Here is a 23,976-nt window from a genome sequence, read left to right on the forward strand (position 1 = left end):
GCTTGAATTTCTCTCCAGAAAATGAAGTTTTATTTTCTATTGCATTTACAGGCTGCAAATTTTTCAAACTTTTATGCTGTGCTTCCTCTTGAGCTCTTTGCCACTTAGAAATTTATTCTGCTGTATACCCTAAATCATCTCTCTCAAGTTCAAAGTTCCACAGATCTCTAGGGCAGGGCAATATGCCACTAGTCTCTTAGCATAACAGAAGTGATCTGTACTCCAGTTTACAACAAGTTCCTCATCTTCATCTGAGACAACCTCATCCTGGACTTCATTGTCCATGTCACTATAAGCATTTTGGTCAAAGCCATTCAGCAAGCCTCTAGGAAGTGCCAAACATTCCCACATCTTCTTGTCTTCTGAGGCCTCCAATTCCCTAGGAAGTCCCAAGCATTTTCACATTCTCCTGTCTCCTTCTGACCCTTCCAAATTGTTCTAACTCCTGCCTGTTATCCAGTTCCAAAGTTGCTTCCACATTTTGGTTATCTTTACAGCAACACCCTACTCTCTGCAGTACCAATTTACTGTATTAGTCTGTTACCATACTGCTCTAAAGAACTACCAAAGACTGCATAATTTATAAAGGAAAGAGGTGTAATTGACTCCCAATTCCACAAGGCTGGGAGGCCTCAGGAAACTCTCAACCATGGTTGAAGGGTAAGCAAACATGTCCTTCTTCACATGATGACAGGAAGGAGAAGTGCAAAGAAAAGACAGAAAAGCTCCTTATAAAACCATCAGATCTCAGGAGAACTCACGCAGTATCATGAGAACAGCAGCAGAGGAATAATCGCCCTGATGATTCCATTTTCTCCCATCGGGTCCCATCCACAACGCATGTAGATTATGACAATTGCAATTCAAGATGAGATTTGAGTGGGGACACACCTAAACCTGTTCTGCAAGTTGTCATGTTTGCTTTGCCACTATGTTTTAAAACTTCTTTTACATTCTTCCCACAATGCCCCTTCTGATTTTCTACAATACATTATGTTTTACCTGGAACCGTTAAACCTCAATATGTATCTTATTATCACTAGTAAGTTTACAGAGGCATTGCTTACCAAGGCATTGAAGATATCTTTCTGAAATATATTGCTACTTTTAGTTTCAAGTCCTTCCTCAGTTGGTGACAGTCGGATAGATAGACAGACACCAGAAGGCTGGTTTTAGGAAACATTTGTGTAGTTCTCTGTGATGTCTTAGTAGCTCCTGTATTGTATATTTTCAAATGAAACTACTTAATATAAAAACAGGCACATAAAATTAAATTTCTGAGTTAGTGAAACCTGAATTCATTGTTTTTTATTTTTTAGGCCTTCCTTGTAAATCTCCACCTGAGATTTCTCATGGTGTTGTAGCTCACACCTCAGACAGTTATCAGTATGGAGAAGAAGTTACGTACAAATGTTCTGAAGGTTTTGGAATTGATGGACCTCCAATTGCAAAATGCTTAGGAGAAAAATGGTCTCACCCTCCATCATGCATAAGTATGGTGTATTGAGTTTATTATATATACGATAAATATTCTTCATTCAAAGTGTACGTCTTACCAATAAGAAAGAAAACAGTGACTCTAGAATTTCATAAGGTTTTCTTGAATATTCTAGATTGTTGTGGGAAATTATAAGTCTAGTAATTAAAACATTTGACTTCATAAGCCAAATTGGTTCATTTTCACATCATCTTGTGTGAACTTTAAGCATCCTCTGATGTATAGTCTCAGACTTCTCATCTCTGTTCTTAGGGCACAACTGCCTCTACTCATCAATCTCATCATTCTTCAATCTTCTGTCAGTTTATCAACAATCTCCCTATAAGTATATTTTCTAAAATATTTACAAAATTATTATAAGTATTTCACATTTGACAGGAGCAAAACATTTGGAAATAATACATACAATACATGCATAATTGGTGTATTATTCCGTTCTCACACTGCTGTAAAGAACTTCCTGAGACTGGGTAATTTATAAGAGAAAAAATTTTAATTGGTCACAGTTTTGCATGGCTGAGGAGGGGTCATGAAACTTACAATTACCATTGAAGGGGAAGCAAGCACCTTCTTCACAAGGTGGCAGGAGAGAGAGGAGTGAGCAAAGGAGGAACTTCCAAACACTTATTAAACCATCAGATCTTGTAAGAACTCACTCACTATTATGAGAACAGCATGTGGGAAACTGCCTCCATGATCCAATCACCTCCCACCAGGTCTCTCTCTCAACACCTGGGGATTATAATTCAAGATGAGATTTGGGTGGGGACACAAAGCCTAACCATATCAGGTGGCAAGTATGGACAAAAAATAATGTGAAACAAAAAATGTGTAATCTCAAGTGCTACGGCTACCAATATCTCTTGAGGCTTCTAATATCCTTCCTATCTTGTATTTTTAATAGATTTAGAAGAATTTAATGTAATTAAGAGAAAAAGGCTAGTGTATTTTCTCAAGTTATAAGAAAAATGTTGTACAGTATTCATTGATTCTATATATCGCTATTATTAGAATACATTACATTCATTGTATATAACCTGTTTTTAAAGATTTACTGAATAAATACATATTTTTCCTATTTCAGAAACAGATTGCCTCAGTTTACCTAGCTTTGAAAATGCCAAACCCATGGGAGAGAAGAAGGATTCATATAAGTCTGGTGAGCAAGTGACTTATACTTGTGCAACAAATTACAAAATGGATGGACCCAGTACTGTAACATGCATTAATAGCAGATGGACAGGAAGGCCAACATGCAGAGGTACTTTGATGAATTTTAAAAATTTATTTATGTAATGCATGGGCCCGGCCCAGTGACTCACACCGGTAATCCCAACACTTTGGGAGGCCAAGGTGAGTGGATCACTTCAGGTCAGGAGTTCAAGACCAGCCTGGCCAGCATGGTGAAAACCCGTCTCTACTAGAAATACAAAAAAATTGCGGGGCATGGTGACATACATCTGAAGTCCCAGCTACTCAGGAGGCTGAGGCAGGAGAATCACTTGAACCAGGGAGGTGAAGACTGAAGTGGCCCAAGATTGCGCCACTACATTCCACCCAGGGTGACAGAGCGAGATTCCATCTACAAAAAATAAATACATATAAAAATAAATATATAAGTACAATTTATTTACATAGACTGTCTTAGGCAATAAAATATAGAATTGCCTCTAACATCATTAAAATGGACATAAATTAAGTTTTTTAGGGCAGGACAAAGTGGGCATATGCCTAAAAATAAAAAGATGGAACTGAGTATTTGATGATTAATCTTAGCTCAATAATTCTCAAAGTGTAGTTGCTAAACCGGTGGCATCATCATCTTCTTGGAGATTGTTTGAAATGAAAGTAAAATTCCATGAGCTCATTCTAGACATACAGAATCAAAAGTCTCGAAATAGAACCCTGAAACTGTTTTACCAACCCCTCGAGGAAATTCTATGCACACTTCTGTGTGAAAAGCATTGCTATAGCCTGTTATTACTACACATGAACATGAAACTCTCTGATGAATTTTGCATTGTTCAGCATAGTATCCTTATTCATTGGCAATTAAAATATCTGAAGTTATTTTTATTATTGTAGAAGTATTTTCTTTTACTTTTCCACATCTCCAATTTAGATCCTTTGATTAACCATCCTTCCTCTCTTTTAACTTGGGTCATTTTCAAAATGTGTTTTTAATTCTTTGCTTATTCGCTAAGAAAATGTCTATTTGTGTTTATTTTTAAGAGGCTAAAATGTATAAGCAGGATGATTGCAAAGCACAATCCAATACCACATAATCTGTATATGCTGACTTTTTTGCATTTTATGAATTAATGTTAAATAAATAGAAATGATAATATTTGTTGTACTCAAACTTAAAGAGAGATATCCAGGAAAACTTTAATTTACACAGGTTTCCAGAAGGAAAAAAAAAAAGGTCTAACAATGTTCTAGCATAGGATGAAGAAGAAATTTAAAACATCAAAGCTTGTACCTTACAAAAAATAGTTTTATGTCTCTTCCTCAATGTTACATTTAAATTTATCAAAATCAACAAAATATTTGATAAGACATTATCTACTTATTTTAAATTTATCTTGAAATATATTTGTAATTGTATTAGTTGATTGGCTACTCAAAACGAACACGAGGTGGAACCACTTCTTTTTTCCTATTCAGACACTTCCTGTGTGGATCCGCCCTCAGTAAAAAATGCTCATATAGTGTCGAGACAGATGAGTAAATATGCATCTGGTGAGAGAGTACGTTATGAATGTAGGAGCCCTTATGAAATGTTTGGGGATGAAGAAGTGATGTGCGTAAACGGAAACTGGACAGAACCACCTCAATGCAAAGGTAGAGTATTATATTTCCTTTAATATTTTGGGGGAGTATAGCAAGGTTAAAATATGTTGATTTAAATAAAAAGAGGTAATTTTTATTAATAGATTTTTCAAATGCAAATAAAATGATTGATGGTGCTTAAAATTCAATTCTTCTTGTGAACAGAGCACAAGTAATAGCGTATATTATTTTCGAGAAAGATTCGGCCAAATTAAAAGACTTGGAACCTGAAAAAAAAAGTATCTTAAGCATTACAACACTTAGCTCTTCTCAGGAATACATGTAATAAAAGATACATTATGTGCATTTGACAGTCATAAGTGGTGTGCATTCTAAGATATGGAATAGGCAGTTGAAGAGAGATCATAGATTGTGATATAAATATGGGCATCTTCAGTATATAGATTTTATTTCAAGGTGTGTGACTGTATTTATAAAAAAAAAAGTCTAATCACACATTCCTGGGTCATTCTAATATGTAGACATGAAGTAAGGGAAACCAACAAAGGAAATTGTATCTTACCCACTTTTATTTTTTAAAATTAATGTTGGGTTTTTTTTCACTATTTTACTTAGACTCTACCTATATTTTATATTGAAGTGAGTCTTCCATTCATCATCTGTTAACTGATGAACTTGGACCATTTACACTTAGAATAATTATTGATACATAAGACTTAAGCCCTTGTCATTTATTTGTTTCTGTGTGTTTCCTCTCAGTTTCAGTTCTATTTCCCTATTCTTCTGTCCGGGGAAAATTATTAAGGAGATTAATTTTGATTCATATGTATTGTGTATTGTTTTTGATTGTATCTCCTGTATAGCTTTTCTCTTCCTTTTAAAAAATTGTTGCTCTAGCTAATACTATATACATGTAATAATATATTACTCTCTACTGGTAGTGACATTAAAATCTTCAATTGGAATATGGAAACCATATTTTCATGTAGATCCATTTATACTCTCCACATTTTAAGTATAAATGCCATTAGTATTTTCTGTACATACGTTGAGCACCATATTAAACTCATTTGCTTCAAACATCAAACATAATGGAAAAAATTTATGAGGAAAAAGATATCCTGTTATATTGACTCCTCTTTTTATCCATTGTAATATTCTATTTTTTTCAGTATCCTAAAGTCTCAGGCTCTTATTTTTATCATTTTATTTTAATTTGAAGAATTCCTTTATTAATCTTTAGGCACAGGTCTACTGGAGACAAATTCTCCTGGTTTCCTTGTCTCTAAGAATGTCTGTATTTACCCCTTTACTTGTAAAGGATAGTGTCACTGGATATAAAATTTGAAGTTGACAGCTCTTTAAACACTTGAAAACTGTACCACATGGTTATAGATGAAAAGCTCACCATCACTGTAATTGTTGATCCCCTCAAGGAAAGGCATGGATTTGTATAGTTGCTTTCAATATTTTTTTCTTTTTTTAAGTAGTTTTTAAAAAAATGTATGCTGCTATAAATTCCAGTGTGTTTATAATCTTTGGAGTTCACTCAACTTCTTAAATATAAGTTTATGCCTTATGGTAAAAATGGGAAGTTTTCAGGCATCACTTTATTTATGCATTTTTCCAGCCCAATATTCTTTCTCTTCTATTTCTGCATCTGCATTATTTGTTTTTGTATTTTTCTGACTGTCTCAGCTCAGTTTTTTGTTTTCAGTCTATTTTCGGAGCAGGAATTGTATATTGCTCTTTCTTCAAGTTCACAGATTTATTTGGCTGTCAGCTCCCAATGTATTATTAAGTATATTCATTGTTTTTAAAGAATGTTTAACATACTTTTCCATTTTATAATTCATATGGGGTTTTTAAAAATCATTATCAATTTAAAGACCTCTGTCCTTTAGTGTTACTCCAAAGAATGTTGAATATAAAATAAGAAACTTCCTCTGTCATAGTTTTCTAGTTTAACATATATTCATTCAGAAAGACATTTCTTAATCCTTTTCTACTGTAAGCAGCAATATTTGGTAATATTGTATGTGTTCTTTCAGTAAGGAGAAAAGAACTTAAATACATTACTTCCAATTTCAAGGGTTAAAATTTCTTCCAGGATTCATTTCTTTCACCAGAAATCATAAAACTGTTGATATTATATAAAGTGCTGTGTTTGTATTTGCCTTACTTGAACTCATAGTTTGATTTTCTCTCATAATAAATCAAATGATGAAATGATGTTTTTTAGATTCTACAGGAAAATGTGGGCCCCCTCCACCTATTGACAATGGAGACACTACTTCATTCCCATTGTCAGTATATGCTCCAGATTCATCAGTTGAGTACAAATGCCAGGACTTGTATCAACTTGAGGGTAACAAGCGAATAACATGTAGAAACGGACAATGGTCAGATCCACCAAAATGCTTACGTAAGTACTTTAATATCCACATGGACCCAGGAAAAATCAATGTGATGAGTCTGAAATTTCACTCTTTGTAACAAAATAATCACAGATTATTGAACAATCATTCTGTTGAATGCTTGCCTACCAAATATTTATGTTAGAAAGTAAAGTTTAGAAATTTTTCTCTTTAAGGCTGGGCGCAGTGGCTCACATCTGTAATCCCAGCAGTTTGGGAGGCCGAGGTGGGCAGATCAGGAGGTCAGGAGATCAAGACCATCCTGGCTAACATGGTGAAACTCCGTCTCTACTAAAAAATACAAAATAATAATAATAACTGGGTATGGTGATGGACAACTGTAGTCTCAGCTAGTCAGTAGTCTGAGGCAGGAAAATGGTATGAACATAGGAGGCAGAGCTTTCAGTGAACCAAGATCGTGCCACTGTACTCCAGGCTGCGAGAAAGAATGAGACTCCATCTCATTAAAAACAAAAATAAAGAGAAGTTTAGAGAAAAAAGAGTAAAAAGAAATGAACAAAACCTCCAAGAAATAAGGGACTATGTGAAAAGACCGAATCTACATCTGTCTGGTGTACCTGAAAGTGACGGAGAGAATGGAACCAAGTTGGAAAACACTGTGTATGGTATTATGCAGGAGAACTTCCCCAACCTAGCAGGGCAGGCCAACATTCAAATTCAGGAAATACAGAGAATGCCACTAAGATAATCGTTGAGAAGAGCAACTCCAACACACATAATTGTCAGATTCACCAAAGTTGAAATGAAGGAAAACATGTTAATGGCAGTGAGAGAGAAAGGTCGGGTTACCCACAAAGGGAAGCCCATCAGCCTAACAGCAGATCTATCAGCAGAAACTCTACAAACCAGAAGCGAGTGGGGGCCAACATTCAACATTCTTAAAGGAAAGAATTTTCAACTCAGAATTCCATATCCAGCCCAACTAAGTTTCATAAGTGAAGGAGAAATAAAATCCTTTACAGAGAAGCAAATGTTTAGAGATGTTTTCACCACCAGGCCTGCCCTACAAGAGCTCCTGAAGGAAGCACCAAACATGGAAAGGAACAACCGGTACTGGCCATTGAAAAAACATGCTAAAATGTAAAGACCATCGATGCTAGGAAAAAACTGCATCAACTAACGAGCAAAATAACCAGCTAATACCACAATGACAGGATCAAGTTCACACATAACAATATGAACCTTAAATGTAAATGGACTAAATGCTCCAATTAAAAGACACAGACTGGCAAATTGGATAGAGTCAAGATGCATCAGTTTACTGTATTCAGGAGACCCATCTCACATGCAGAGACACACATAGGCTCAAAATAAAGGGAGGGAGGAAGATCTACCAAGCAAATAGAAAACAAAAAAAGCAGGGGTTGCAATCTTAGTCTCTATTAACACAGAATTTAAAGCAACAAAGATGAAAAGAGACAAAGAAGGTCATTACATAATGGTAAGGAATCAGTTCAAAAAGAAGAGCTAACTATCCTAAATATATATGCACCCAATACAGGAGCACCCAGATTCATAAAGCAAGTCCTTAGAGACTTACAAAGAGACTTAGACTCCCACAAAATAATGGGAGACTTTAACACCCTACTGTCAACATTAGACAGATCAACGAGGCAGAAAGTTAACAAAGATATCTGGGAATTGAACTGAGCTCTGCACCAAGCTGACCTAACAGACATCTACAGAACTCTCCACCCCAAAGCAACACAATATACATTCTTCTCAGCACCACATCACACTCATTCCAAAACTGACCACGTAGTTGGAAGTAAAGCACTCCTCAGCAAATGTAAATGAACAGAATTTATAACAAACTGTTTATCAGACCACAGTGCAATCAAACTAGAACTCAGAATTAAGAAACACAATCAAAACTGCTCAAATACAGGGAAACTGAACAGCCTGCTGCTGAATGACTACAGCATACATAATGAAATGAAGGTAGCAATAAAGATGTTCTTTGAAATCAATGAGAACAAAGATACAACATACCAGAATCTCTGGGACACATTTAAAGCAGTGTGTAGAGGGAAATTTATAGCACTAAATGCCCACAGAGGAAAGCGGGAAAGATTTAAAATTGACATCCTAACATTATAATTAAAAGAACTAGAGAAGCAAGAGCAAACACATTGGAAAGCTAGGAGAAGGCAAGATATAACTAAGATCAGAGCAGAACTGAAGGAGAGAGAGACACAAAAAGCCCTTCAAAAACTCAGTGAATCCAGGATCTGGTTTTCTGAAAAGAGAAATACAATGGATAGACTGCTAGCAAGACTAATAAAGAAGAAAAGAGAGAAGAATCCAATAGACACAATAAAAAATGATAAAGGGGATATGACCCCCAACCCCACAGAAATAAAAACTATCATCTGAAAATACTCTAAACACCTCTGTAAAAATAAACTAGAAAACCTAGAAGAAATGGATAAATTCCTGGACACATACACCCTTCCAAGACTAAACCAGGAAGTAGTTGAATCCCTGAATGGATCAATAACAGGCTCTGAAATTGAGGCAATAATTAATAGCCTACCAACCAAAAAAAGTCCAGGACGAGAGGGATTCACAACTGAATTCCACCAGAGGTACAAGGAGGAACTGGTACCATTCTCTGAAACTATTCTAATCAATAGAAAAAGAGGGAGTCCTTGTCAACTCATTTTATGAAGCTAACATCATCCTGTTATCAAAGCCTGGCAAAAACACAACAAAAAAAGAGAATTTTAGACCAATATCCCTGATGAACATCTATGCAAAAATCCTCAGTAAAATACTGGCAAACCGAATCCAGCAGCACATCAAAAAGCTTATTCACCATGATCAAGTGGGCTTCATCTCTGGGAGGCAAGGCTGGTTCAATATACTCAAATCAATGAATGCAATCCAGCATATAAACAGAACCAAAGACAAAAACCACATGATTATCTCAAGAGATACAGAAAACGCCTTTGACAAAATTCAACAGCCCTTCATGCTAAAAACTCTCAATAAATTCCGTATTGATGGAACATATCTCAAAATAATAAGAGCTACTTATGACAAACCCACAGCCAATATCATACCGAATGGGCAAAAACTGGAAGCATTCACTTTGAAAACGGGCACAAGACAGTGATGCCCTCTCTCACCACTCCTATTCAATATAATGTTGGAATTTCTGGCCAGGGCAATCAGGCAGGAGAAAGAAATAAAGGGTATTAGATTAGGAAAAGAGAAAGTCAAATTGTCCCCATTTGCAGATGACATGATTGTATATTTTGAAAACCCCATCGTCTCAGCCCAAAATCTCCTAAAGCTGTTAAGCAACTTCAGCAAAGTCTCAGGATACAAAATGAAGGTGCAAAAATTGCAAGCATTCTTATACACGAATAACAGACAAACAGAGAGCCAAATCATGAGTGAACTCCCATTCACAATGGCTTCAAAGAGAATGAAATACCTAGGAATCCAACTTACAAGGGATGTGAAGGACCTCTTCAATGAGAGCTACAAACCACTGCTCAATGGAATAAAAGAGGACACAAACAAATGGAAGAACATGCCATTCTCGCAGATAAGAAGAATCAATATCGTGAAAATGGCCATACCGCCCAAGGTAATTTATAGATTCAATACCATCCCCATTAAGCTACCAATGACTTTCTTCTCACAGAACTAGAAAGAACTACTTTAAAGTTCACATGGAACCAAAATAGAGCCTGCATTGCCAAGACAATCCTAAGCCAAAAAAACAAAGCTGGAGGCATCACGCTACCTGATTTCAAACTATACTGCAAGGCTACAGTAACCAAAACATCATGGAACTGACACCAAAACAGAGATATAGACCAATGGAACAGAACAGAGGCCTCAGAAATAATACCACACATCTACAACCATCTGTTCTTTGACAAACCTGATAAAAACAAGAAATAGTGAAAGGATTCCCTATTTAATTAATGGTGCTAGGAAAACTGGCTAGCCATATGTAGAAAGATGAAACTGGATCCCTTCCTTACACCTTGTACAAAAATTAATTCAAGATGAATTAGAGACTTAAGTGTTAGATCAAAGCCAAAAAACCCTAGAAGAAAACCTGGGCAACACCAATCAGCACATAGGCATGGGTAGGGATTTCATGTTTAAAACACCAAAAGCAATGGCAAGAAAAGTCAAAATTGACAAATTGGATCTAATTAAACTGAAAAGCCTCTGCACAGCAAAGGAAACTACCATCAGAGTGAACAGGCAACCTACAGAATGGGAGAAAATTTTTGCAATCTACTCATCTGAGAAAGGGCTAATATGCAGAACCTACAAATAACTCAAAAAATGTATGAGAAAAAAATAACCAACCTCATCAAAAGGTGGGCAAAGAATAGGAACGGACACTTCTCCAAAGAAGACATTTATGCAGCCTACAGACACATGAAAAAATGATCATCATCACTCACCATCAGAGAAATGCAAATCAAATCCACAATGAGATACCACCTCACACCAGTTAGAATGGCGATTATTAAAAAGTCAGGAAGCAACAGGTGCTGGAGAGGATGTAGAGAAATAGGAACACTTTTACAGTGTTGGTGGGACTGTAAACTAGTTCAACCATTATGGAAGACAGTGTGGCAATTACTCAAAGATCTAGAACTAGAAATACTATTTGACCCAGCCATCCCATTACTGGGTATATACCCAAGGATTATAAATCATGCTGCTATAAAGACACATGCACACGTATGTTTATTGGGGCACTATTCACAATAGCAAACACTTGGAACCAACCCAAATGTCCATCAATGACAGACTGGATTAAGAAAATGTGGGGCTGGGCAAGGTGGCTCAAGCCTGTAATCCCAGCATTTTGGGAGGCTGGAACGGGTGGATCACGAGGTCAGGAGATCGAGACCATCCTGGCTAACACGGTGAAACCCCATCTCTACTAAAAAAATACAAAAAACTAGCTGGGCAAAGTGGCGGGCGCCTGCAGTCCCAGCTACTCAGGAGGCTGAGGCAGGAGAATGGCGTAAACCCGGGAGGCGGAGCTGCAGGGAGCTGAGATCCCTCCACTGCACTCCAGTCTGGGCGACAGAGCGAGACTCAGTCTCAAAAAGAAGAAAAAAAGAAACTGTGGCACATGTACACCATGGAATACCATGCAGCCATAAAAAGGATGAGTTCATGTCCTTTGTAGGGTCTTGGATGCAGCTGGAAAACGTCATTCTCAGCAAGCTATCACAGGAACAGAAAACCAAACACCGCATGTTCTCACTCATAGGTGGAAATTGAACAATGAGAACACTTGGACACAGGATGGGAAACATCACACACTGGGGCCTGTCCTGGGGTGGGGGAAGTGGGGAGGGATAGCATTAGGAGATATACCTAATGTAAATGACGAGTTAATGAGTGCAACACACCAACATGGCACATGTTTACATATGTAACAAATCTGCCCATTGTGCACATGTAACCTAGAACTTAAAGTATAATAAAAATAAATAAAAATAATTTTTCTTATTATATTTATATTTTATTTTAAAGCATTTTGTTGACATATAAAAATATATTTTCATGTTTGACAATATGCTGTTTTGCTATATTTATACTACAGTGATAACCACAGTCAAATTAATTAGCACATTATTCATCACCTATGCTTGCCATTGGGTGCAGGTGGGTGTGTGCGTATGTGTGTGTGTGTGTTTGTGGTGAGGACATTTAAAATCTGCTTTCTTACCAATTTTCAAATAAACAATACAATATTATTAACTATAAATATCACTAGATCTCTGTGTTTGATTCCAAGTTCTTATTCATATTATAGCAGAAAGTTTGTACTCTTTGACCAATATCTTAATTAAACAAAAGCATCAATGATAAGTTCTAAAATGCAGGGATCCTAAAATGACAACTGATGTAATGAATCTTTGATAACACACCTCTAATTCTCAAGCATTAAACACAGAACTTCATTTTCACATCGATTACCATTTTAACTTTATTTAAATCAATATGATGTTTTTACATAGTCAGTTTGGATAGTATTTTGAGAAATAATTCCTCAACCATCCTGACTACTTGAAAACCTGAAAGTCTATGAAGATTTGCATACTACTTAATGTTTTATGTTTACTGTTTTCTATTTTCAGATGCATGTGTTATATCCCCAGAAATTATGGAAAAATATAACATAACATTGAAATGGAAAGCCGAAGAGAAACTTTATTCGAGAACAGGTGAACCAGTTGAATTTAAGTGTAGATCTGGATATTATCTTTCATCAAACTCTCACCCGTTGCGAACAACATGTCAGGATGGGAAACTGAAGTATCCAACTTGTGTAAAAAGACATTATCGATCATAAAATGCACACCTTTATTCAGAACTTTAGTATTAAATCAGTTCTCAATTTCATTTTTTAAGTATTGTTTTACTCCTTTTTATTCATTAGTACATTTTCGGGTTAATTTGTGTAAATGTAATTATAATCTGAGACCGGTGGCTCTCATCTTTAAAGCACCATATTAAAACTTGGAAAACTAACTGTTGTGTCTAGTTCATAAAATTTTTGTGGCAAGAAATTAGATGCAATTTTTCCGACTTTATTTCTGTTCATCACTCTTAAATCTCTCAAAGCTTCCTTCATAGCTTCTGAGGCTCATTATTTTACAGTAAATGGAAAACATATCATTGTCTCTGGTTTCCAAATTATATAACTTTACAAAGAGGTAAAAACCAAGTCAAGTCTCAACTCATGTTGGAAATAAAATAAAAGTAATTACTATTTATCAATACATAAATTCACCAAAACTGATGAAATGTAGATACTTCTATCAGATGTCAATCTAGCACACATAATAATGCAAACTAATCATAAAGAGGAATTAAAATGTAATTTGGTATATGAATAGTATGACATAAACATACAAAAAATAACAATATAGTATCAGTTATAACATACTTGTGTGCACTCACCTGCAAACACGGAAACACAATACTTTTGCCCTGAATTAATGTCTTAGAAAAAATATTGCCAGTAAATTTAAAACTATAGATAAATGTGTGTGTGTGTGTGTATATATATATGTGTGTGTGTGTATATACATATATGTGTGTGTGTGTGTGTGTGTGTTTAGAGATAGTAGGGGTAAACGTTATGGTTTAATTCCTTTGTATATATCAGCATTCTCTGAATTTTCTACTTTTAACATATATCAGTTTTGAAACAAAAACACAATTTATTTTAAAATAATGAGTCTAACAAGCAAGGCTGTGCATGTTGAGAATGATAAAGACGTCATTGGTAATGATCTTAACATCAAATAGCCTCAACTATATTTGGAGTAGAAGAGTTCTGAGTTTTGGAAATTTCAATAATAAGGTTCTGAAATGTAGTTTTTATATTCATTCACTTTAATCAGCACTAGTTAGGTAAAATCATTTTTGACTAGGAACATTTTAAACTCATAAAGGAGGTGAAGCCATTATATGAAAAGTAAAGATATCAAAAATACAACACAAATATGATTTAATGCTACCTTATTACATCTTATTGTGTAAAATCAGGTGGCTTATATACTTAGGCTGTCCCCTTGTTAGTGATCCTGATTTAGATAAATTACTTGAGTTGAGGAAAGCCAGATTTCAAAAACCTCAAGGACATTTGTTATAATTAGCAAGTTATGTTGACAGCAGTGTTAACACTTAGGAATATACATTTATTCCTAAATTGTTTTAGTACATTTGGGCCACTTTAAGAAATTACCATAAACTGGCTAATTTATAAAAACTAGAAATTTATTTCACACAGTTTTAGAGGCTGAGATTTTCAAGCTTAAGATGCCAACTGATTTGATGTCTTGTAAGGGCTTGCTCCCTGTTTACTGGTGCCTTCCCGCTATGGTGCCTTCCCACTCTGTCCTTACAATGTGGAAAGGGCAGGGGAGTTCCATGACTCTTCTTTGTAAAAAGACTAATCCAGTCTCTGAGGGTGGGATCCTCATGACCTAATCACCTAAAAAGGACTCACTTTCTGATACTATCACCATAGTGATGAGGATGTAACATACAAATTTTGAAGGGGCACTACCATGCAGACCATAGCACAGCATAGGGATAAACAAATAGGTTCCATGTAAATGGAAACCAAAAGAAAGCAGGGTGGCTATACTAACATTAACTAAAATCAAATTTTAAGTCAAACCTGTAAAAAGAAACAAGGAAGGTCATTATATAGTAATAAAGGAGTCAATTCACAAATAGATTGTAACTATTGCAAGTATATACGCACTCAACATGGGAGCAATGAAACCTATAAAGCAAACATTAATACATCTAAAGGAAGAAATAGACAACAATGAAATAATAGTAGGGGACTTCAATACCCCACGTTCAACAATGGATAGACAGTCTATACAGAAATCAATAAAAAATTGGACTTGCACTATATGCTAGAACAAATGGACCTATCAGACCTACATAGAACATTCCATTTGACAACAGTAGAATAAACATTCTTCTCAAGTACACAAGGTACAGTCTCCAATATAGATCTTATGTTGGGCCACAAAACAAGTCTTAAACATTTTTAAAAAGATTGAAATTACATACAAATTTTTTAAGCTTTGTGATATGAAACTGGAAAACCACAGCAGAAGAAATGTTAGGAAATTCACAAATACATGGAAATTAAACATGATCCTGAACAACCAATGGAGCAATGAAGAAATTCAAAGGGAAATTTAAAAATATCTTGAGACAAACAAAAATGGAAAAGCAACATACTAAAAAGCATATGGTATGCAACAAAAGCAGTTTAAAGGAAGGTTTAGAGACATGAATGACTCCATGAAGATCCCAATAAAGCAAGTATCTTTGTATCTCTGGAAACTAGAAAATGAAAAAAAAAAATTAACCCAAAGGTGGTGGGAAAAACAACAACAACAACAACAACAAAAACAATAAGGTACAGAACAGAAAAAAAAAAAAAAAACAGGCTGGAAAAATAATAGTGAGGATCCACAAAACTTGAAGTTGGCTTTTGAAAACATAAATGAGATTGACAAAACTTTAGCTGAACTAAAACAAAGAGAAGGAACAAACAAATAAACTTATAAATGAAAGAGGAAACATTGTAACTGATAACACAGAAATACCAAAAACCAGAAGAGACCACCATGAACAGTTATATGCCAACAATAACTGTTGGATAACCTAGTGGAAACAGACACATTCGTAGCCACCCACAACCCACTAAGATTACTGAAGCATAAAGAAATACAAAATTAATTCAGAACAGTAATGAGTAAGAAAAATGAACAAGTAATAAAAAGTGTATCATCAAGAAAAAAGAGAGAAAAAAACTAGTGGCTTCACGACGGATGGAATCCTAGCAAACATTTAAAGAATCAACACTAATCCTTCTCAAATTCTGCCAAGAAATTTAAGAGTGAACTCTCAATTTTATTATATGAGGTTGAAATCACACTGACACCAAAGCCACACATGAATACTACAAAAAAATTATAGGTCAATATTCTTCATGAATATAGAGACAAAAATGCTCAACAAAACACTTGCAAAGTGAACACAACACACTAAAAGGATCATTCACCATAATGAAAGGGGGTGTATATCTGGGATGTAAAGATAGTACACATACACCAATCAATTACTGTTCCACACCAAACTGAAAGAACGAAACACAGAAGTTGTATATTCATCTCAATAGATAAAGAAAAGACATTTAACAAAAATCAACATCCTTTCATGATAAAAAGTCTCAACAAATTAGGCAGAAAAGAAATTACCCCAAGACAATAAAGGCTGTATATCACAAGCTCACTATATATCACAAGTTCACATTTAAAATTATACTCAAGAGTGAAAAGTTGAAACATTTTTCTCTATGATCAGAAAAAAAAGAAAAAAACAAAAACAAAAACAAAGAGGCTCAATCTCATCACTTCTGTTCAACATAGTGCTGGAAATTCTGGCTAGAGCTATTAGGCCTGGAAATTGGATAAGAAGACAGTTGTCTCTGTTTGCAGATGACATGATCTCATTATATATACACAGAAAACCCAAGGACTTCACCAAACCCTGCTAAAACTAATAACCAATTCATTAAAGTTGCAGTGTACAAAATCTACAGACAGAGTCAGTTACATTTCTATACACTAACAGCAAACTATTGAAATAAGAAATTGAAAAAAAATAAAATTTACAATAGCATCAAAAATAATAAAATACTTGAGACTAAATCAAAGCAAGGAGATGAGAGTCCTGTACTCCGAAAACTAGAAAATATTGATTAAAGAAATTGAAGAAAACACAAATGAAAAGATGTCCTGTCTTCAAGGATCGAAAGAATCAATATTATAAAATTGTCTTCAATACTTAAACCTCCAGATTCCATGCAATATTGTCAGTACTCTAAACACATCTTTCACAGAAATGGAAAAAAAATTAAATTAATATAGAACAAGAGACACCAAATAGCTAAAGCAGCCTTACAAGAGAAAAAAGCTAGAGACAGCACACTATCATGCTCTCTGGTTTCAAATTACACTACAAATCTGTAATAATCAGAACAGTTTAGTCCTGACACAAAAAAGATACATAGACAGAATTAAAAGCTCCTAAACAAACTCATGCATATATAAAGGCACTTGATAATATTCATGGAAAATTGAATTAAAATAAGAAAATTTAAAAAATACAGTTTATTTCTTAACATAAGCTCCATCAAGTTCAACACACATTTGTAAACAGTGATACAAGCCATTTAGTCCATCCCTAAAATATCGATAGTTCTGAGAATATAGCCATGTTAAGCAGTCTTTTTTACGTAATTAACTGAAACAATGGGTACCTTTTGTAAGATTTTTTTAAATTAGGCAGAAGAAAAAAGTCAGGGGAAGGCAAATCAGGACTGTAATATAGGAATGCTCAATGATTTCCCATAAAAATCCTCACAAAACTGTTTTCGTTTGATGAGAGGAAGGGGCAGGAGCATTGTTCTGGTGGAGGAGGACTCTCTGATGAAGTTTTCCTGGGCATTTTTCTGCTAAAGCTTTGAAAACTTTCTCAAAACATTCTCTTAAGAAGTATATGTTATTCTTTGGCCTTCCAGAAACTCAACAAGTGAAATGCCTTGGCCATCTCACAGACTGTTGCCGTGATGTTTTTGCCTGACTGTTCTGCTTTTGTTTTCATTGGACCACTTCCACCTTTGCTGTGTCATTTCTTCGATTATGCTTGGTATTCAGGATCATACTGATAAACCCATGTTTCAGCTTTTGTTACAGATCTTTGAAGAAATGTTTCAGGTTCTTGTTCCCACTTGTTTAATACACTTTCCATTAAAAACTGTTCTCTTGTTGGCCGGGCGCCGTGCCTCATGCCTGTAATCCCAGCACTTTGGGAGGCCGAAGTGGGCGCATCACCAGGTCAGGAGATCAAGACCATCTTGGCTAACAGGGTGAAACCCCGTCTCTACTAAAAATAAAATAATTATCCAGGTGAGGTGGCAGATGCCTGAAGTCCCAGCTACTGGAGAGGCTGAGGAAGGAGAATGGTGGGAACCGGGAGCCAGAGCTTCCAGTGAACTGAGATTGCCCCACAACACTCCAACCTGGGCAATCCAGGGAGATTCCGTCTCAAAAACAAACAAACAAACAAACAAACAAAAAACAAAAAAGCACTATTCTCTTGTCTACTACACTTCATCTGGGTGCAATGGTCTTGGCTCTCATTGAATGAAAATTTTGCTTTAACATTATTTTTTCCATCAGAACTTGTAAGGTTAACTAATTATGGTGTTGACTATTAATTCTGCTCTCAATCGTCAGTTCTCTTTAATCCAGGTATGAGCAAAATTATTTTTTTCTCCCAAATTAGTGTGGCTAATCTGCCGCTGTGGGCTTCATTCTTAGCATTGTCTTGCCTCTGCCTAAAATGAGTTATCTCTTTGTCAACTGCTGACTTCTTTTGGGGTTTCGTCTCTATAAATTTTTCAGTAATTTCACTGGTGCTCTGTGACAACTGTTTCTTAGGATGTGGAAAAAAGGAAACACTTTTACATTATGAGTGGGAATGAAGATTGTTACAGTCATTGTAGAAAACTCTATAGAGGTTCCTCAAAATATTAAACATAGAACTATCGTAGGATTCAGCAATTTCACTTCTGGCTGTATAAACAAAGAAAATGAAATCAGTATGTCAAATAAATATCTGCACTATTACGTGTTTTGCAGGATTGTTCACAATAGCTACAATATGGGAACAACTTATGTTTCTGTCAAAGGTGATTAAATAAAATAAAGAAAATGCAGTGCATGTATACAGTGCAACACATTAAATTGTGCCTTTAAAAAGAAGGCAAATCTACCTTTTTTCACAACATTGACAAACACAGCAGATATTAAGTAAGTGAAGTAAACAAGACACAAAAAGACAAGTGCTGCATGATGTCATTTATATGTGGAATCTAAAAAACACCTGAGCCCATAGAAACAGAGAGTAGAAGTGTAGTTAGCAGGGGTTGCACAGTGGGAGAAATGGAGAGATGTCAGTCAGGGGATGCAAGTTATAAGATGAATAAGTTCTGGAGACCTGGTGTAAAGCATGGTGACTATAGATATTAATAATATATTATATACTTGAAATATACTTGAAATTACAAAGACAATAGTTCTTAAGTGTTCTGATGTCAATCACACACACAAAAGGTAACTAGGGGAGATATTGGATATTTGATTAACTTCATTATGATAATCATTTAAAAATGTTATATGTATCAAAATAATATGTTGTATAACATTAATATAAAAATTTGTACTTGCCAATGATATTTTTATAGCAGTGAAAAAATTTATTACATTAATCAATAAAAATAGATCAACTAATGAGCAAAAGAACCAGCTAACATCATAATGACAGGATCAAATTCACACATAACCATATTAACCTTAAATGGAAATGGGCTAAATACTCCAATTAAAAGACACAGACTGGCAAATTGGATAAAGAGTCAAACTCATCAGTTTGCTGTATTCAGGAGACCCATCTCACATACAGAGACACACATAGGCTCAAAATAAACAGATGGAGGAAGATCTACCAAGCAAATAGAAAACAAAACAAAACAAAAAGGGAGGGGTTGCAGTCCTAGTCTTTGATAAAACAGAATTTAAAGCAACAAAGATCAAAAGAGACAAAGAAGGCCATTAAATAATGCTAAAGGGATCGATTCAACAAGAAGAACTAACTATCCTAAATATATGTGCACCCAATGCAGGAGCACCCAGATTCATAAAGCAAGTCCTTAGAGATTTACAAAGAGACTTAGACTCCCATACAATAATAATGGGAGACTTTAACACCCTATTGTCAATATTAGACAAATCAATGAGGCAGAAAGTTAACAGGATATCCAGGAATAGAACTCAACTCTGCACCAAGTGGACCTAATAGACATCTACAGAACTCTCCACCCCAAAGCAACAAAATACACATTCTTCTCAGCACCACAACACATTTATCCCAAATTGACTACATAGTTGGAAGTAAAGCACTCCTCAGCAAATGTAAAAGAACAGAAATTATAACAAACTGTCTCTCAGACCACAGTGCAATCAAACTACAACTCACTACTAAGAAACTCAATCAAAATGGCTCAATTACATGAAAAGTGAACAACCTGCTCCTGAATGACTACTGGGTACATAAATAAATGAAGGTAGAAACAAAGATGTTCTTTGAAACCAATGAGAACAAAGATACAACATATCAGAATCTCTGGGACACATTTAAAGCAGTGTGTAGAGGGAACTTTATAGTACTAAATGCCCACAAGAGAAAGCTGGAAAGATCTAAAATTGACACTCTAACACCACAATTAAAAGAACTAGAGAAGCAAGAGCAAACACATTCAAAAGCTAGCAGAAGGCAAGAAATAACTAAGATCAGAGCAGAACTGAAGGAGATAGAGACACAAATAACCCTCCAAAAAAATCAATGAATCCAGGAGTTGGTTTTTTGAAAAGATCAACAAAATTGATAGACCGCTGTCAAGACTAATAAAGAAGAGAAGAGAAAAGAATCAAACAGACACAATAAAAAATGATAAAGAAGATGTCACCACCGACCCCACAGAAATACAAACTACCATCAGAGAATACTATAAACGCCTCTGCGCAAACAAACTAGACAACCTACAAGAAATGGATAATTTCCAGGACACTTACACTCTCCCAAGACTAAACCAGGAAGAAGTTAAATCCCTGAATAGACCAATAGCAGGCTCTGAAATTGAGGCAATAATTAATAGCCTACCAACAAAACAAAGTCCAGGACCAGATGGATTCACAGCTGTATTCTACCAGAGGTACAAGGAGGAGTTGATACCATTCCTTCTGAAACTATTCCAATCAATAGAACAAGAGGGAATCCTCCCTAACTCATTTTACGAGGCCAACATCATCCTGATACCAAAGCCTGACAGAGATACAACCAAAAAAGGGAATTTTAGACCAATATCCCTGATGAACATCCAGGCAAATATCCTCAATAAAATACTGGCAAACCGATTCCAACAGCACATCAAAAAGCTTGTCCACCATGATCAAGTGGGCTTCATCCCTGGGATGCAAGGCTTGTTCAACATATGCAAATCAATAAATGTAATCCAGCATATAAACAGAACCAAAGACAAAAACCACATGATTATCTCAATAGATGCAAAAAAGAACTTTGACAAAATTCAGCAGCCCTTCATGTTAAAACTCTCAATAAATTCGGTATTGATGGAACTGTCTCCAAATAATAAGAGCTATTTATGACAAACCCACAGCAAATATCATACTGAGTGGGCAAAAACTGGTAAAATTCCCTTTGAAAACTGGCACAAGACAGGGATGCCCTCTCTCACCACTCCTATTCAACATAGTGTTGGAAGTTCTGGTTAGGGCAATCAGGCAAGAGAAAGAAAAAAAGGGTATTCAGTTAGGAAAAGAAGAAGTCAAATTGTCCCTGTTTGCAGATGACATGGCTGTATATTTAGAAAACCCCATTGTCTCAGCCCAAAATCTCCTAAAGCTGATAAGCAACTTCAGCAAAGTCTCAGGATACAAAATCAATCTGCAAAAATCACAAGTATCCTTATACACCAGTAACAGATAGAGAACCAGATCATGAATGAACTCCCATTCACAATAGTTTCAAAGAGAATAAAATACTTAGGAATCCAAATTAAAAGGGATGTAAAGGACCTCTTCAAGGAGAACTGCAAATCACTGCTCAGTGAAATAAAAGAGGACACAAATAAATGGAAGAACATACCACGCTCATGGATAGGAAGAATCAATGTTGTAAAAATGGCCATACTGCCCAAGGTAATTTATAGATTCAATGCCATCCCCATTAAGCTACCAATGACTTTCTTCACAGAATTGGAAAAAACTGATTTAAAGTTCATATGGAACTGCATTGCCAAGACAATCCTGAGCCAAAAGAACAAAGCTGGAGGCATCATGCTACCTGACCTCAAGCTATGCTACAAGGCTACAGTAACCAAAACAGCATTGTACTGGTACCAAAACAGAGATGTAGACCAATGGAACAGAACAGAGGCCTCAGAAATAATACCACACATCTACAGCCATCTGATCTTTGACAAACCTGACAAAAACAAGAAAGGGGGATAGGATTCCCTATTTAATAAATGGTGCTGGGAAAATTGGCTAGCCATAAGTAGAAAGCTGAAACTGGATCCTTTCCTTACTCCTTATACGAAAATTAATTCAAGATGGATTAGAGACTTAAATGTTAGACCTAATACCATAAAAACCCTAGAAGAAAACCTAGGTAATACCATTCAGGACATAGGCATGGGCAAAGACTTCAAGTCTAAAACACCAAAAGCAATGGCAGCAAAAGCCAAAATTGACAAATGGGATCTAATTAAACTAAAGAGCTTCTGCACAGCAAAATAAACTACCATCAGAGTGAACAGGCAACCTACAGAATGGGAGAAAATTTTTGCAATCTACTCATCTGACAAAGGGCTAATATCCAGTACCTAAAAGAACTCAATCAAATTTACAAGAAAAAAACAAACAACCCCATCAAAAAGTGGGCAAAGGATATGAACAGACCCCTCTCAAAAGAAGACATTCATACAGCCAACAGACACATGAAAAAATGCTCATCATCACTGGCCATCAGAGAAATGCAAATCAAAACCACAATGAGATACCATCTCACACCAGTTAGAAAGGCAATCATTAAACCGTCAGGAAACAACAGGTGCTGGAGAGGATGTGGAGAAATAGGAACACTTTGACACTGCTGGTGGGACTGTAAACTGGTTCAACCATTGTGGAAAACAGTGTGGCGATTCCTCAAGGATCTAGAACTAGAAATACCATTTGACCCAGCCATCCCATTGCTGGGGATATACCCAAAGGATTATTAGTCATCCTGCTATAAAGACACATGCACACGTATGTTTATTGCGGCACTATTCACAATAGCAAAGACTTGGAATCAACCCAAATGTCCATCAGTGACAGACTGGATTGAGAAAAAGTGGCACATATACACCATGGAATACTATGCAGCCATAAAAATGGATGAGTTCATGTCCTTTGTAGGGACATGGATGCAGCTGGAAACCATCATTCTTAGCAAACTATCACAAGAACAGAAAACCAAATACCGCATGTTCTCACTCATAGGTGGGAATTGAAGAATGAGATCACTTGGACACAAGAATGGGATCATCACACACCGAGTCCTAGGAGGTAGGGACAGCATTAGGAGCTATACCTAATGTAAACGATGAGTTAATGGGTGTAGCACACCAATATGGCACATGTATACATATGTAACAAACCTGCACGTTGTGCACATGTACCCTAGAACTTAAAGTATAATAATAAAAAAAAAAGACATTAGGACTACCATTTGATCCAGCAATCTCATTACTTGGTATATATCAAAAAGAAAATAAATTATTATACCAAAAGACACACATGCTCATATGTTCATTGCAGCAAAACTCACAATAGCAAAGACATTGAATCAAACTAAGTGCCCATCAACAGTGAATTACATTGTTAAAAATGTGGTACACATACACAATGGAATACTGTGAAGCCATAAAAAAGAATGAATTCATGTCCTTTGCAGCAACAAGGATGCAATTGGAGACCATTGTCCTAAGCATATTAACACAGTAATATTAAGCTAAATACCACA

General features: G+C 35.7%; 1 protein-coding gene across 6 annotated transcripts in view; it reads left to right on the forward strand.

Annotated features, from left to right (window-relative positions):
• Positions 1 to 23,976, forward strand: part of CFH (complement factor H) — a 133,437-nt gene that overhangs the window by 106,590 nt on the left and 2,871 nt on the right. For 2 of the 6 annotated variants that reach the window (XM_028851648.2, XM_078002024.1), the window contains exons 18-21: positions 1,320 to 1,493; positions 2,583 to 2,759; positions 4,166 to 4,342; positions 6,534 to 6,716. In XM_028851648.2, the coding sequence (XP_028707481.2) occupies positions 1,320 to 1,493; positions 2,583 to 2,759; positions 4,166 to 4,342; positions 6,534 to 6,716 (711 nt within the window). Of the gene's footprint in view, positions 1 to 1,319; positions 1,494 to 2,582; positions 2,760 to 4,165; positions 4,343 to 6,533; positions 6,717 to 12,863; positions 13,258 to 23,976 lie in introns of those variants that run through there. The other 4 variants (XM_078002022.1, XM_078002030.1, XM_028851641.2 and 1 more) reach the window with 3 other exon arrangements.

This window comes from Macaca mulatta, chromosome 1 (genome assembly GCF_049350105.2).
Source record: "Macaca mulatta isolate MMU2019108-1 chromosome 1, T2T-MMU8v2.0, whole genome shotgun sequence".
NCBI classification, from domain to species: Eukaryota; Metazoa; Chordata; class Mammalia; order Primates; family Cercopithecidae; genus Macaca; species Macaca mulatta.